This window comes from Nannobrachium achirus (assembly GCF_963921795.1).
Source record: "Nannobrachium achirus genome assembly, chromosome: 14".
NCBI lineage: Eukaryota > Metazoa > Chordata > Actinopteri > Myctophiformes > Myctophidae > Nannobrachium > Nannobrachium achirus.
This window is the reverse complement of record NC_137821.1, coordinates 1,451,198-1,465,716: the sequence shown is the minus strand read 5'-3', so window position 1 is coordinate 1,465,716 and position 14,519 is coordinate 1,451,198. Positions and strand designations below refer to the sequence as shown.

Genomic DNA, 14,519 nt, shown 5'->3' with positions numbered 1-14,519 from the left:
AATTAGCCTACTATCATAGCCAAACGGCACATTCTGCCAATAAAGATTAAAGTCAGGGTCAATATTATCAACAATAAAACGAGATACCAAAATGTGTTGGTGTGACGTCAGCAGTTATGAATGAACACTAAGGGCTGACACGTGTCACTGCCCACCGCCCCGCGGTGCATGGCGGGAAGTGTAGTCTCTCACACGCTCTCCAACTGCCGAAAAACCGTTAGGCAGGATAACATAACGGCCGTTTAAAAAGCACAAAGAAGACTACAAATCCCAGCGTGCACTGCAAAAAAGCGACCGTAGGCTACTACACATGTCTTGTCCGTAGCGTCCAGACCTCTGCAGGGTATGTGTGTTACAATGACTACAAATATACACTTAATACACACTTTATTCAATGATCAATACCACTGTTATGTTCATAATGACGCACATTGTATGACACCATTACGCTGCTTGTGTTCTGTCTGTCTGAGTGACAGGCAGCAGTACGGTTTAGCTTGGTGTGTACTATAGCTAGCAGGAGGAGAAATAGCTGATCTACAAGCTCACAACACTTCACGGGTCTTCAACAGGGGGTCCGGGACCCCTAGGGCGGTCCTCAGAGTTACTACAGGGGGTCCTCCAAATCTTTGAGTGATAGAAACTTTTTTTTATACCACTTGAACCCTAGCGTCCATATTCTGAGAACTTTTGCCAAAAAATAGCACATCTATGAGCTTGTAGATCGGCTATTTTTTTGGCAAAGAGATTTGGTGCAGAGGGGAAAAAGAGCAGACCAAGTACAGAGTGAAACGGTAAAGATGATTGTGCTGTCAGACAATGAAACTATATGGAATCTAAGGTAGTGGGGGTCCCTTGTCATCTCTCTCTTAACTAAGGGGTCCTTGGCCTGAAAACGTTTAGAGGGGTGGGGGGGGGGGGGGGGGGGGCTTGGTGAAAGAACTGACCAAGTACAGACACAGCTCAGGCAGGTTGTAGTTTACTGAGTCTATAGGATAGAAGTGGTTTTAATTATCATATATTGTAATGTGTAATGCGCATGAGTGTAACGATACATTTTAATAGCGATTCGATACATATCACGATACATGGTTGACGATACGATACATGGACGATATTGGTTCATTCATGGCGATACGATACGATTCCATTCAATGATTTAAAATCGATATTGTAACTATTTAGCAAATAAATTAAATCTGTGTGAAAGGTGTGGATAGTGCAGGTTTTTAAGGGAAACATGTACTATTATGGATATAAATAAGTAAACACAGTGATTATCTGCCAAATACATGGACATTGTATATTGACAAACCTGCACCTTGACATGAACCCAGAGATTACACACAATTATCGATAGACCAGTGTAGCTATATGGAAAGGAAAAGTAATTAAACCCCTCCTTTTATTTTTTTCTTCTTAAAAATGCTAAATACAATGCACAAGTAGGTAGCATCGATACAATCGATTCTTTGCACTGCCGATTCGATACGATACAAAATAAAACGATACGATTCGATTTTAGCTGTTTTCATTTCGATATACTTCAATTTTTTAAGTTAAAAACGATATGTCGAATACAGTTACTATATCGTTACACCCCTAGTAATGAGTCATTTATTAATAAGGGAAAACCTTTTATCCCTGAAGTCAGGGGTGTTCAAAGTGTGGCCCGGGGGCCAGATGCGGTCCGATGACGACATTGATGCGGCCCCCGACCAGCAGCGTATAAAACAAGAGTATTTTATAGTGTCTCATTGTGAAGGGGTCAAAGGTCAAAGAAAGGATATTTCATTATATTTACCCAGCACATCTGGTTACATTCAGTAATAATGTCAGTTATTTGTGTATTGTTCAGAGCACACACCCGACAAAATATATACAAATTGATAGTTGGATGATAGTGAAATAAAATATTGTAATTGCGATGCATATGTACAGTATGTGACTTTGTTATGGTTCGACCTAAAGTACATTATGTCATGATGCATATGTACAGTATGTGACTTTGTTATGGTTCGACCTAAAGTACATTATGTCATGATGCATATGTACAGTATGTGACTTTGTTATGGTTCCACCTAAAGTACATTATGTACAGTATGTGACTTTGTTATGGTTCCACCTAAAGTACATTATGTCATGATGCATATGTACAGTATGTGACTTTGTTATGGTTCCACCTAAAGTACATATGTACAGTATGTGACTTTGTTATGGTTCCACCTAAAGTACATTATGTCATGATGCATATGTACAGTATGTGACTTTGTTATGGTTCCACCTAAAGTACATTATGTCATGATGCATATGTACAGTATGTGACTTTGTTATGGTTCCACCTAAAGTACATTATGTCATGATGCATATGTACAGTATGTGACTTTGTTATGGTTCCACCTAAAGTACATATGTACAGTATGTGACTTTGTTATGGTTCCACCTAAAGTACATTATGTACAGTATGTACATAATGTACAGTATGTGACTTTGTTATGGTTCGACCTAAAGTACATTATGTCATGAGACATATGTACAGTATGAGACTTTGTTATGGTTCCACCTAAAGTACATTATGTCATGATGCATATGTACAGTATGTGACTTTGTTATGGTTCGACCTAAAGTACATATGTACAGTATGTGACTTTGTTATGGTTCCACCTAAAGTACATTATGTCATGATGCATATGTACAGTATGTGACTTTGTTATGGTTCCACCTAAAGTACATTATGTCATGATGCATATGTACAGTATGTGACTTTGTTATGGTTCCACCTAAAGTACATTATGTCATGATGCATATGTACAGTATGTGGCTTTGTTATGGTTCCTAAAGTACATTATGTCATGAGACATAGTCGTCCCTTGGGTGTTTTAATATTTTCTCATGCGGCTCCCTTCGCTCGGAAGTGTCTCACGTGGCTCAAGGTCGCCTGAGACGGCACGCCTCCGTCATGGTCAACGGAAACGAGCGCTCCCCCCGCCCAGAACTCATGTGCGATTCCAAAGCCTCCTGCATACGCACGGGTAGCTCTGCGACCGCAGCGGTGGGGGCGCGGGAGTGTGGGGAACACACACCACTGACTATTGCCCATGATGGAGAGTTCATCATATAGCTTTATGTAATGAGAGGAACTCTTGCTGATTTCCTAAGAGACTCGTCGCCAATTGCAAGATATTTAAAAGTTATTTGGGGCCATGATGATGATAACCTCTTCTTTCCACTACTAGACTAAGTATTTATATTGTCTGTGTTTTTGTTTACAACCACAATTATTCACGTCTGGCAAGATCGCGGTTCCACTAGTTTTACTACTCTGAGCTGCTTTTTTGTTAGTTTTTTCACACTGTTTTTCGACATTGCACTATTAGGTTGTGTTGGTAGTTTCTGAGTATTCTGCTTTGTTTAACAATGACAGTGAGATACTTGTTGCACTAACTAGCATTGACTGCTACGGTCTCTTTTTGTAAGTCACTTTATGTATATATACTTATATATTATTCGCCCCCTCTATTGATGCACCTTTTCTTTATTGGTACTGTACTGCTCTTTTTTTTCTTTTACTCTTATCTATCTTTTGTCTTACTTCTCTGTAACTTTGTAAATAACTGTATACTGCTGTGCTACAACTGGACAACTGAATTTCCCCCTTGGGATAATAAAGGTATCTATCTATCTATCTATCTATCTATCTATCTATCTATCTATCTATCTATCTATCTATCTATCTATCTATCTATCTATCTATCTATCTATCTATCTATCTATCTATCTATCTATCTATCTATCTATCTACTAGTAGGCTACTAGTAGGCTTAGAAGCCTTTTCAGAAGTTAATTTAATGTTTTCCATTTAATGATTTCCTTTATTGTCATCTTGCGCTAATGCACGCAACTGTTTTCACCAGGTTTTGAAGGTCTTATTTTAGTTGTTTCTCATATTAAAGCTCGCGACCCTCCTTGCCCATCGGCCCCCACCGCTGCGCTCAGGTTCACCGGGAAAACTGCGGTCGCAGCACAGTCTGGTCAACGACAAATATAACGTCGCTCGAGTGTTCCTGAGATTCTTCAAAGAAACCAAGAGCTGCACTAGCTTATGGCGGAAACGTGTGTGAAACGGTGCTACAAGGCGTTGCTGCTGCTAAAGTATTTTAATTTGTTCTTTTTATTATTACAGTATTTTAATGTGTTCTTTTCATTCAGTTTGATTGACAGCTGGTTGCCATGGAGCCCGCCTGGCGCCAGCAGGGCAGAGGTCGCGGGGGGCGGGGCCAAGATGAAAGGTCACGACCTCCTGCACCGAGAGGACGAGGAAGAGGAGGAGAGAAGAGGAAGGAGGAAGATGAACAAGGTGTGTGTGTGTGTGTGTGTGTGTGTGTGTGTGTGTGTGTGTGTGTGTGTGTGTGTGTGTGTGTGTGTGTGTGTGTGTGTGTGTGTGTGTGTGTGTGTCTGTGTCTGTGTCTGTGTGTGTGTGTGTGTCTCTGTCTGTCTATCTGTCTGACGAGACTCCCTCTTTCCTTGATTGCTTCTAAACCAGGGGTCAGCAATAGGCGGCCCGCGGGCCAAAACTGGCCCCCTGGAAATGATTTCTGGCCCCTCAGATTATTTTGAGAATTATGTTTTTTTATTTATTATATATATTTTTTAACAATACTGGACAGACAATCTCACATATACGCTATCGTAGCTTGTCCAAACAGAGAACGCGTTCCCACCTAAACGATCAGATGCTTATTCAACGTAATCATGCTGAGAGTGAATGTGACAGGCAGAGGAGAGGGGAGAGGCAGCACGCAGCAGCCGTAGCGGTGCTCCTCCTGCATCTGTGAGCTTTTACCTGTGGTCAAAGTGCGTGGAAACTAACTTTGGAGGTGCCATCCATGCTTCATCTTGGTGCTGTCTAAAATGATTTCCTTTCAAGCAGCCAAAAATGTCACATTCTAAAGGGGCTTTGCATTGATTAGTCCAGGTAGGATACATTACAAACGCATACATTTCTGTCCATATTCCTCTATAAACGCCCCTTTCCACTGTTTCCTCTCTCTCATACAAAAGAAGCAAAAATAGCAGATCTACAAGCTCAAAACGCATCGCGCTGCGATGCGTTTACTAATATAGACTGATGGAATTAAAGCAGGTCATGTTTGGAATCATAACAGCTGAAATCAATAATATATCAGTATTCTGGTATTAACCCTGCGGGCCACATTAAGTGAAGGTGGCCCCCGGGCCACCAGTTGACCATGTATGCTTTAGGCTATTCTAGGACCTCCAGGGGTCCCCCGTTCACTTACACTTCTCTCTCTCTTTCTCTCTCTCTCCCTCTCTCTCTCTCTGATTGACAGGCGTGTCTGTCCAATCCCAGTCCAAGTTCGAGGACATCAGGAAGTCCAACCAGGCCGCCGCGCAGCGATTGGTCCAGAGCCAGTACAGCTCCTCCTCCTCCTCCGATGATGATGATGAAGATGATGAAGATGATGAAGAAGAGCAGGTTGAGAGGAAGGAGGGAAAGAGAGGAAAGATTCTACAATCTACCTTCACCACATACACACACACTACTGGTGAGCACACGCACACACACACACACACACACTTACACGCACACCACCATAGATATAACTTAACTTTACTTTACTTTATTTGTTTATTTAGACAGGACAGTACCAGTTCATGAACACAGAGATAATGACATATTGCATAATACAACGTACAAGATCCTAGTGTAAACCAGTCAGAGTTAGCTTAAAGCTAAATTTCATCCGTTGTCCTCAGGACATAAAACATGAAACAAAACAAGACTAACAATAACAAGATCAGAACAGTACAGGGGGCGAACAACAACACAACAAAAACAAGGTACTTAGCGCAACAGAGTGCCTAGTGCGACAAGGTGCCTCCTAGTGCCAGAAATAAGTTAAAATCCACACAGGAGAGACTAACCTGGCAGAGTAATTCGTACAGGCATCAAACAATTTCTTATAGGTGGTTACATGTTTAAAATGTATATAAGAATCCGCTGCAGTTCATTGGAGGACAGACGTCTGGGAACGCTGCCAGTCAGAGTGACCACTGGCCAATCACAGCGTGTGTTATCAATTCAATTCAACAGAGCTTTATTGGCATCATGTTTACACCCAGGTCCTGATGTTGCACGGATCAGCTGTTCTCTGGATTTAGACTGAATCTGATTCATTTCTCAAATCTGTTTTTTTATTTTTGGCCAGACTGTTCACCTTGCATTCTCGATGTAGCAAAAATAGCAGATCTACAAGCTCAAAACGCATCGCAGCACGATGCGTTTTGAGCTTGTAGATCGGCTATTTTGTCTTCTTTTGAATTGGAATCCTGAATTATTTGTTGTTATTTTTTAATTGGAATCCTGAAATGTAACATTTTGATTTAATTTCAAACACATTTAGTTATATACTCATGTTAACTTCATGAACCTAAATACAAATACTTTGGACATAGGACAAAAATACTTTTTATTACTACTATACTAGTCATTAAGCTAATATAGACTGACGGAATTAAAGCAGGTCATGTTTGTAATTGTAACAGCTGAAATAAATAATATATCAGTATTCCAATATTAACCTGTGGACCGCATTAAGTGAAGATGAGGGCCGCATGTGGCCCCCGGGCCGCCAGTTGCCCATGTATGGGTTAGTGGCTGATTTTTTCAAACACATTTTTGGACACTGCTCCTACAGATTTGGCCCTAAAATCACGCTGCGATCTGACGGTCGCTTATCTCCCGATTAGGGAGTCTTAATGGTTATTAGATTTAATCCTTGGAATTGTTATTTTTCTTTCTTTGTGTGTGTGTGTGTGTGTGTGTGTGTGTGTGTGTGTGTGTGTGTGTGTGTGTGTGTGTGTGTGTGTGTGTGTGTGTGTGTGTGTGTGTGTGTGTGTGTGTGTGTGTGTGTGTGTGTGTGTGTGTGTGTGTGTGTGTGTGTGTGTAGGTGGTGATGTCAGTGGTCTCCAGAGGACCAGTCAGTTCGTCAGTGATCTGTTCCAGTCTGGAGCCTCCAGCTGTTTGATCTGCATCAGCTCTATACGCAGGACACAAGCTGTATGTACTGTACACCCTAACCCTAACCCTACACACACTGCATCAGCTCTATACGCAGGACACAAGCTGTATGTACTGTACACCCTAACCCTAACCCTACACACACTGCATCAGCTCTATACGCAGGACACAACCTGTATGCGCACACACACACACACACACACACACACACACACACACACACACACACACACACACACACACACACACACACACACACACAGCTGTTTGATCTGCATCAGCTCCATACGCAGGACACAACCTGTATGCACACGACACACACACGCACACGCACGCACGCACACACACACACACACACACACACACACACACACACACACACACACACACACACACACACACACACACACACACACACACACACACACACAGCTGTTTGATCTACTCCAGGGGTGGGCAACTGTGATGATGGCGAGGGCCACTATATTTCCACACTCACTCCAGAGGACCACACTGCATAATACATGCAAAAATAGCAGATCTACAAGCTCGAAACGTGATAATAATAATAATAATAATAATAATAATCTTTATTGTCCCCGAAGGGAAATGTGTCTTCCCAGTCTGTTCAAACAAGAAACAACACATAGCCAAAAAGACAACACAACATATCATATAGACATTAATCATCAGTACCCCACTATACACAGAAAAGACCCTCTTAGCGACGGGGGCGATTGTTTAGCAGATTGTTAAGTGCAGCAATGGCTGAGGGGACAAAACTCCTTTTAAACCAAACTTTGTGCCACGCCAAGGTAGGGGTGGGCGATATGGTGATAATTATCTAGAGAGTCTAGTTTAGTAACTTGAAAAATAACCATAAAAACCAACTTGAAAAAAGAATCGTGATAAAATCGTGTATCGTGATACAGCTTGGAGAAATGTTGTGATATTGTATTTTTCCATATCGCACACCCCTACGCCAAGGTTCTGTATCTTTGCCCAGATGGCATTAGGTCAAAGTGGCGATGCAGAGGATGGTCAGTGTCACTTGTTATTGAGAGTGCTAAGCGTGTAATGGCCTAGTAGTAGTAGTACATCCTTCATCATTAAGCTTCTCATATAGACTGAAGTAATTAAAGCGGTCATGTTTGCATGTTTGGAGCTGAAATCAATAATATTTTAATATAGTATTCTGATATTAACCTGCGGGCCGCATTAAGTGAAGATGGGGGCCGCATGTGGCTCTCGGGCCGCCAGTTGCCCTACTGTATATCATACAGAATAAATCAAATCATATTATACCAGTAAGACTCCCTAATCGGGAGATAAGCGACCGTCACGTCACATACACAAACTTTAGAAGGCAATGGTAGCCAATCAGGAGGGGATATGGGAAATGGGACAGATCCATGAATCAGTGTCATGTTGTGAAGAAATCCTGGAGACTGACATTCACTAGTTGGTCTTAGTTATCAAAATGAGAACATTATAATTATAAAAAATCATTTTTTTTTCCATGCACAAAACCAAGTCTTTGCCACGTGTAAGGATGTATTCATGACCCCTGACATATGACTGAAAAACCTTCTTTATAATATAAACTTTCATGGTATTGTTGTATTTACAGTAACATTGTATATTGTTCCATATGCTATAGTGAAACAAATCATATTAATATATCTCTGCTGTCGGGCCGAAACCTCCTAACTCCAAAATGTTAATTTCAGGAAAATGATCTCAAGTGGAGTTAGGAGGTTTTGACCGAAGGGCTTTTTACTACTTTTCATTGGTTCAATATTATTTAAACCAACACTCAGATGTAAAGGGTGTTCAATAGCTCTGATTTATGCCAAAACATCTAAAACCTCAAAAATGGATTTAAGAGGTTTTGGCCAGACAGTGACGATAATGTGTTTAAGGCAATAATTAACGCATCTCTCTCTCTCTCTCTCTCTCTCTCTCTCTCTCTCTCTCTCTCTCTCTCTCTCTCTCTCTCTCTCTCTCTCTCTCTCTCTCTCTCTCTCTCTCTCTCTCTCTCTCTCTCTCTCTCTCTCTCTCTCTCTCTCTCTCTCTCTGTGTGTGTAGGTGTGGAGTTGTTCTGGGTGCTACTGTGTGTTCCACATCTCCTGCATTCAGCAGTGGGCCAGAGATTCTGCCTTCCTCGTCTCCTCTGTCACTGATGAAGACTTTGGTCAGAAACAACACCCATGGCCCTGGTATGTACTGTACTGTACTGTACTAATACCAGGGCACACGAGCGGAGTGGAGCGGTGACAAAAGCCGCTCCTCTCTCCAGAGGGCGTCACTCTGGTCGGCCACCGGGCCGCTCCGCTCCCCGCCGCTCCGTCACTCAACTTGATTTCCGCATCTCTCACTCCGCTCAGGGCCGTCAATCAGTCAGCAGCCAAAATAAAAAAGTAGTTTGCTACCATGTCCGAATCACTTTCTCCTTTGCCAGTGTGTTCCCAACACAAATGGCTGCGGTAACGTGATGGAGAGCTGTCTAGCCCTCAATGTTACAAAAGACGCCATCTAAGCAATATTAAATCCTGTTGGTTATTGATTAATCACCACAACCGAGAGAGGGAGACGACTTGTGGCGTGTGTTTTTCATTCAGCCAAATCAGTCTCACTTGCATTTCAAATCGTATCCTTTGCCTGTCTGGTGGTGCCTATAACTTAACTGACACACGTAGGCTATTTATTATGAACATAGCCTACGTGTGTGGATGATATTATAGATACATTTGACTTGAGTGAAATCTTGATAAAGGGAATTCTCTGTCTGCTCTCCTCTCCGCGGTGACGACATGAATGCACTGACTGCACTTGGCAATGTTTTGTTGGAAACATGCGGCAAAGAATTAAACTATAATCTCTCTCTGTCTGTCTGTCTGTCTGTCTGTCTGTCTGTCTGTCTGTCTGTCTGTCTGTCTGTCTGTCTGTCTGTCTGTCTGTCTGTCTGTCTGTCTGTCTCTCTGTCTGTCTGTCTGTCTGTCTGTCTGTCTGTCTGTCTGTCTGTCTGTCTGTCTGTCTGTCTGTCTGTCTCTCTGTCTGTCTGTCTGCCTGTCTGTCTGTCTGTGTGTCTGTGTGTCTGTCCAGTCCTAAGTGTAGGACAGAATATGCTCCCAGCTCGACTCCCAACAGGTAATTAACGTTGTTATGATTTTAATTGTGAAAAACAGCTGTGAAAATAAACACATTTATATGCAAAACTGTTCATTTGTATAATGTAAATAAAAAAGTGAGTGTGAGTGTGTATAACCAATATACATGGCAATATAAACCGTGCACAAAAAAGCAAGGCAACTTGACTCCGGTCCATTATATCTCCCCTTCAATATATTGAAGCAATAAAGCCACAAGAGGCCAGTGGTTACCTGGTATTTTACACCGGCTGAGAGGCGTAGGGAGAGACGAGGTGCAGCCGAGTGTCTCCAACCCTCTCAGCTGGTGTAAAATACCAGATAACCACAAGCCTCGCGTGGCTTATTGCTTTTCTAAAATGGTTACAATATGGCAACATGAAAAATCATAGACATGTACCAATTAAAACTGTTCCATTTCACTAATAATTCACTATAAGGTCTGCTCTGCAAGAAAGTAGTCCCCAGCTACAAGAAAGTAGTTCCCAGCTTTTTTGCCAACAACACAGGTGCAGATAATTGGTGCACTAGCTGTGGAACACTGTGGAAAGAAATAACACACCTGGGTTTGATATAAACTGATTCAAGGTGTGGGTTATAGTCTCACATACCACAGCAATTAAAGGGAAACCAGCCAATCAGAATCAAGGAATGGAACTAGCCGTTTTAGAATGTGTGTTTTATATATTCGTCACCTTTACAACGAGGTACAGTTTATAAAGCATCGGGCATTCATAGAATGAGCAACACAGCCAAACGTGTGGGTACCGCCGACCAACGAGTGTGCCAAAATGTCCTGTAATGCTGTTCTGTTGTGTGTGTGTGTGTGTGTGTGTGTGTGTGTGTGTGTGTGTGTGTGTGTGTGTGTGTGTGTGTGTGTGTGTGTGTGTGTGTGTGTGTGTGTGTGTGTGTGTGCGTGCGTGCGTGCGTGCGTGCGTGCGTGCGTGCGTGCGTGCGTGCGTGCGTGCGTGCGTGTCGTCAGGTACATGTGCTACTGTGGTAAGGTCCAGGACCCGCCCCCAGACCCTTGGCTCCTCCCACATTCCTGTGGCTCGGTTTGTGAGAGAAACCTGACACCTCTCTGTGGACACACCTGTTTACTGCTCTGTCACCCTGGTAACCATGACGACCCCACACACACACACACACACACACACACACACACACACACACACACACACAGACACATTTCAATGTATTTATTTGAGTCCACATTTATAAAATACATTACAAGGGACACAAATATTTTCAGTTCTGATGTCCCACATGCTTGAAACAACGTGTATCAGTGAAACAACATGTATCAGTGAAACAACATGTATCAGTGAAACAACATGTATCAGTGAAACAACATGTATCAGTGAAACAACATGTATCAGTGAAACAACATGTATCAGTGAAACAACATGTATCAGTGAAACAACATGTATCAGTGAAACAACATGTATCAGTGAAACAACATGTATCAGTGAAACAACATGTATCAGTGAAACAACATGTATCAGTGAAACAACATGTATCAGTGAAACAACATGTATCAGTGAAACAACATGTATCAGTGAAACAACATGTATCAGTGAAACAACATGTATCAGTGAAACAACATGTATCAGTGAAACAACATGTATCAGTGAAACAACGTGTATCAGTGAAACAACATGTATCAGTGAAACAACGTGTATCAGTGAAACAACGTGTATCAGTGAAACAACATGTATCAGTGAAACAACATGTATCAGTGAAACAACATGTATCAGTGAAACAACATGTATCAGTGAAACAACATGTATCAGTGAAACAACGTGTATCAGTGAAACAACGTGTATCAGTGAAACAACATGTATCAGTGAAACAACGTGTATCAGTGAAACAACATGTATCAGTGAAACAACATGTATCAGTGAAACAACATGTATCAGTGAAACAACATGTATCAGTGAAACAACATGTATCAGTGAAACAACGTGTATCAGTGCTAGAATCCAAACCAGTCCAGACTGTACAGAACCAACACATGTCATGAGCTTATTCACAGTCACTATTGGTCATACATTTCAGTCTGTTAACACCGGACAAGTCATTATGGGTACAAATAGCACCTTCTCCTCCAAATGGATGGAGTGCCTTTATTGGAGGAGATTGAGCAATAGGTTGCAAGCTGCTTTGCCCTATACCTGGACAACCCCAGAATCCTCAGGCCCCCCAAGACCACCAGCCTGTGGCCCAGGCTGCCAAATATAAATCCAATTACCTGACACTTATATCCTAGTTGTATAATGGCCTGTACTAATGGTTGGTATTTAACCTGTTTAGTAAGGAAAGCTTCCTCCAAACTTGAATCAAAAGTACAGCCAACTTCCAATAAGAAAACCTCTTTGCTGTTCTCATCAATCACAATGAGGTCTGGTGTATTTAATGTGATATGTGCAAATACATGGAGGTCATTGCTTTGGAACATTAATGATTTCACACAAGAATGTTTGTTATCATGAAAGGAGGGTTACATGCAGGCAGAGCAGGGATAAATACAATGATTAGTAGTCTTTTAAGATGGTTGGGTTCCATTTGATATCCTTCTACTTATCACAGCAGCTCACCAATCACTCACACACACACACACACACACACACACACACACACACACACACACACACACACACACACACACACACACACACTCATTATCATTCAATTATCAGTTATTTATCACTAGTTGACTCACTTCTCATCACTGTGTGTGTGTGTGTGTGTGTGTGTGTGTGTGTGTGTGTGTGTGTGTGTGTGTGTGTGTGTGTGTGTGTGTGTGTGTGTGTGTGTGTGTGTGTGTGTGTGTGTGTGTGTGTGTGTGTGTGTGTGTGTGTGTGTGTGTGTGTGCGCGCGTGTGTGTGTGTCAGGTCCATGTCCTCCATGCCCAAAGATGGTCAGTGTTTCCTGTCTGTGTGGGAAAGCCAAGCCCCTCCCCCGTCGCTGTAGCAACAAGGTAAGGTCCGCCTGATGACATCACAGTCCAGTAGCCAATCAGAGAGCTCTCAGATCATGTTTAATTTAATGATCAGTCTAGTAAAGTGAGTGGTGATATTCATGCTATTTATTAATTTCATTAAACCCCATTTAGGCCTAGAATTATTGAATGCTTTAACTATTGAAAAATAGCAGATATACAAGCTGCCGCGCTGCGAGCTTGTATATCTGCTATTTTTGAAAAAGTTGTGAAAATGTGTGCAAATCTTTGAATATATGTATTTTTAAAGCGAACGTTTGTAACTCAAATTTTGCTTCTGGGTGGTCCCTGGAACTAAATATTTTGAGATGGGGGTCCGTGGCCAAATACATATCATTTTGGGGGTCCTTGACATGAAAAGGTTTGAGAACCACTGACATAGTAGTCTCTCAAGAACAGACTAACTGAGCTCCAGTTAAGTGAAAAGGACCTTTTCTTTGACGATGGCTGGCCAGGTTGCTGACATAGAAACGTGTTTTGTTTTTTTTTTGTTTTTAATCTTAGAAGGATTCAAAAGACACTTTTAGAATCAGGTCAAAATTCTAATTTTCACGATTTTTCAAAAAGAGCAGATCTACAAGCTGAGTGCCGTGCTGTGAGCTTGTAGATTTGCTATTTTTCAATAGTTAAAGCATAAAATAATGATACACAATAATGTGTACCCATTCTAAATGGATTAAAGGGCATATTTTAGATTGTAATTGGAGACAAGAAAAGTGTTTTAATTTACTGTTTTCTATCATTTTGGCGTTTCATGTTAGCCATTCAGATTTCAGTGGGTGGGGACAAGTGGCTAAACATGTCTTTTTAGACACAATAAGCCGGCAATTTCTTTAATACCATTTACAGTAACACTACTAGCCTCCATAAGTCACATCTGAGACTGCGGTGCATCTTGGGAATGGGCTTGTTGTGTCTAAAAAGACATATTTAGCCACTTGTAATGTACTCAAGTGGCTAAATATATGTGGACTCAAAGACATCTAAGTGTGCGTGTGTGTGTGCGTGTGCGCGTGCGCGTGTGCGTGCGCGTGTGTGTGTGTGTGTGTGTGTTACAGGGCTGGTCATGTCAGCAGAAATGTGGGAAGTTGTTACCCTGCAAGCAACACACCTGCACTCAACCCTGCCACTCAGGTATGCACACGCATGCACGCACACACACACACACATACACACACACACACACACACACACGCACACACACACGCACGCACGCATGCATGCACGCACGCACGGATAGCCTGTTTTGAGAACCTGTGGGATACTTTTAACCTCCACCTTCCCAAAACCAGAGAAAGACACAACGGTCAGAAATGGGACTTTGTGA

At 42.0% G+C, this 14,519-nt stretch overlaps 1 protein-coding gene across 1 annotated transcript in view; it reads left to right on the top strand.

Annotated features, from left to right (window-relative positions):
- Positions 1-283: 283 nt before the first annotated feature.
- The window catches only part of nfxl1 (nuclear transcription factor, X-box binding-like 1), a gene marked incomplete at its 3' end in the record, with an annotated part of 62,790 nt that continues 48,554 nt past the window's right edge, over positions 284-14,519 (top strand). Inside the window, 9 exon segments of the mRNA XM_080742292.1 lie at positions 284-343; positions 4,210-4,357; positions 5,352-5,567; positions 6,972-7,081; positions 9,131-9,261; positions 10,148-10,192; positions 11,174-11,307; positions 13,086-13,171; positions 14,251-14,326. Of these exon segments, the coding sequence (XP_080598418.1) occupies positions 4,231-4,357; positions 5,352-5,567; positions 6,972-7,081; positions 9,131-9,261; positions 10,148-10,192; positions 11,174-11,307; positions 13,086-13,171; positions 14,251-14,326 (925 nt within the window). The 5' untranslated portion in view covers positions 284-343; positions 4,210-4,230.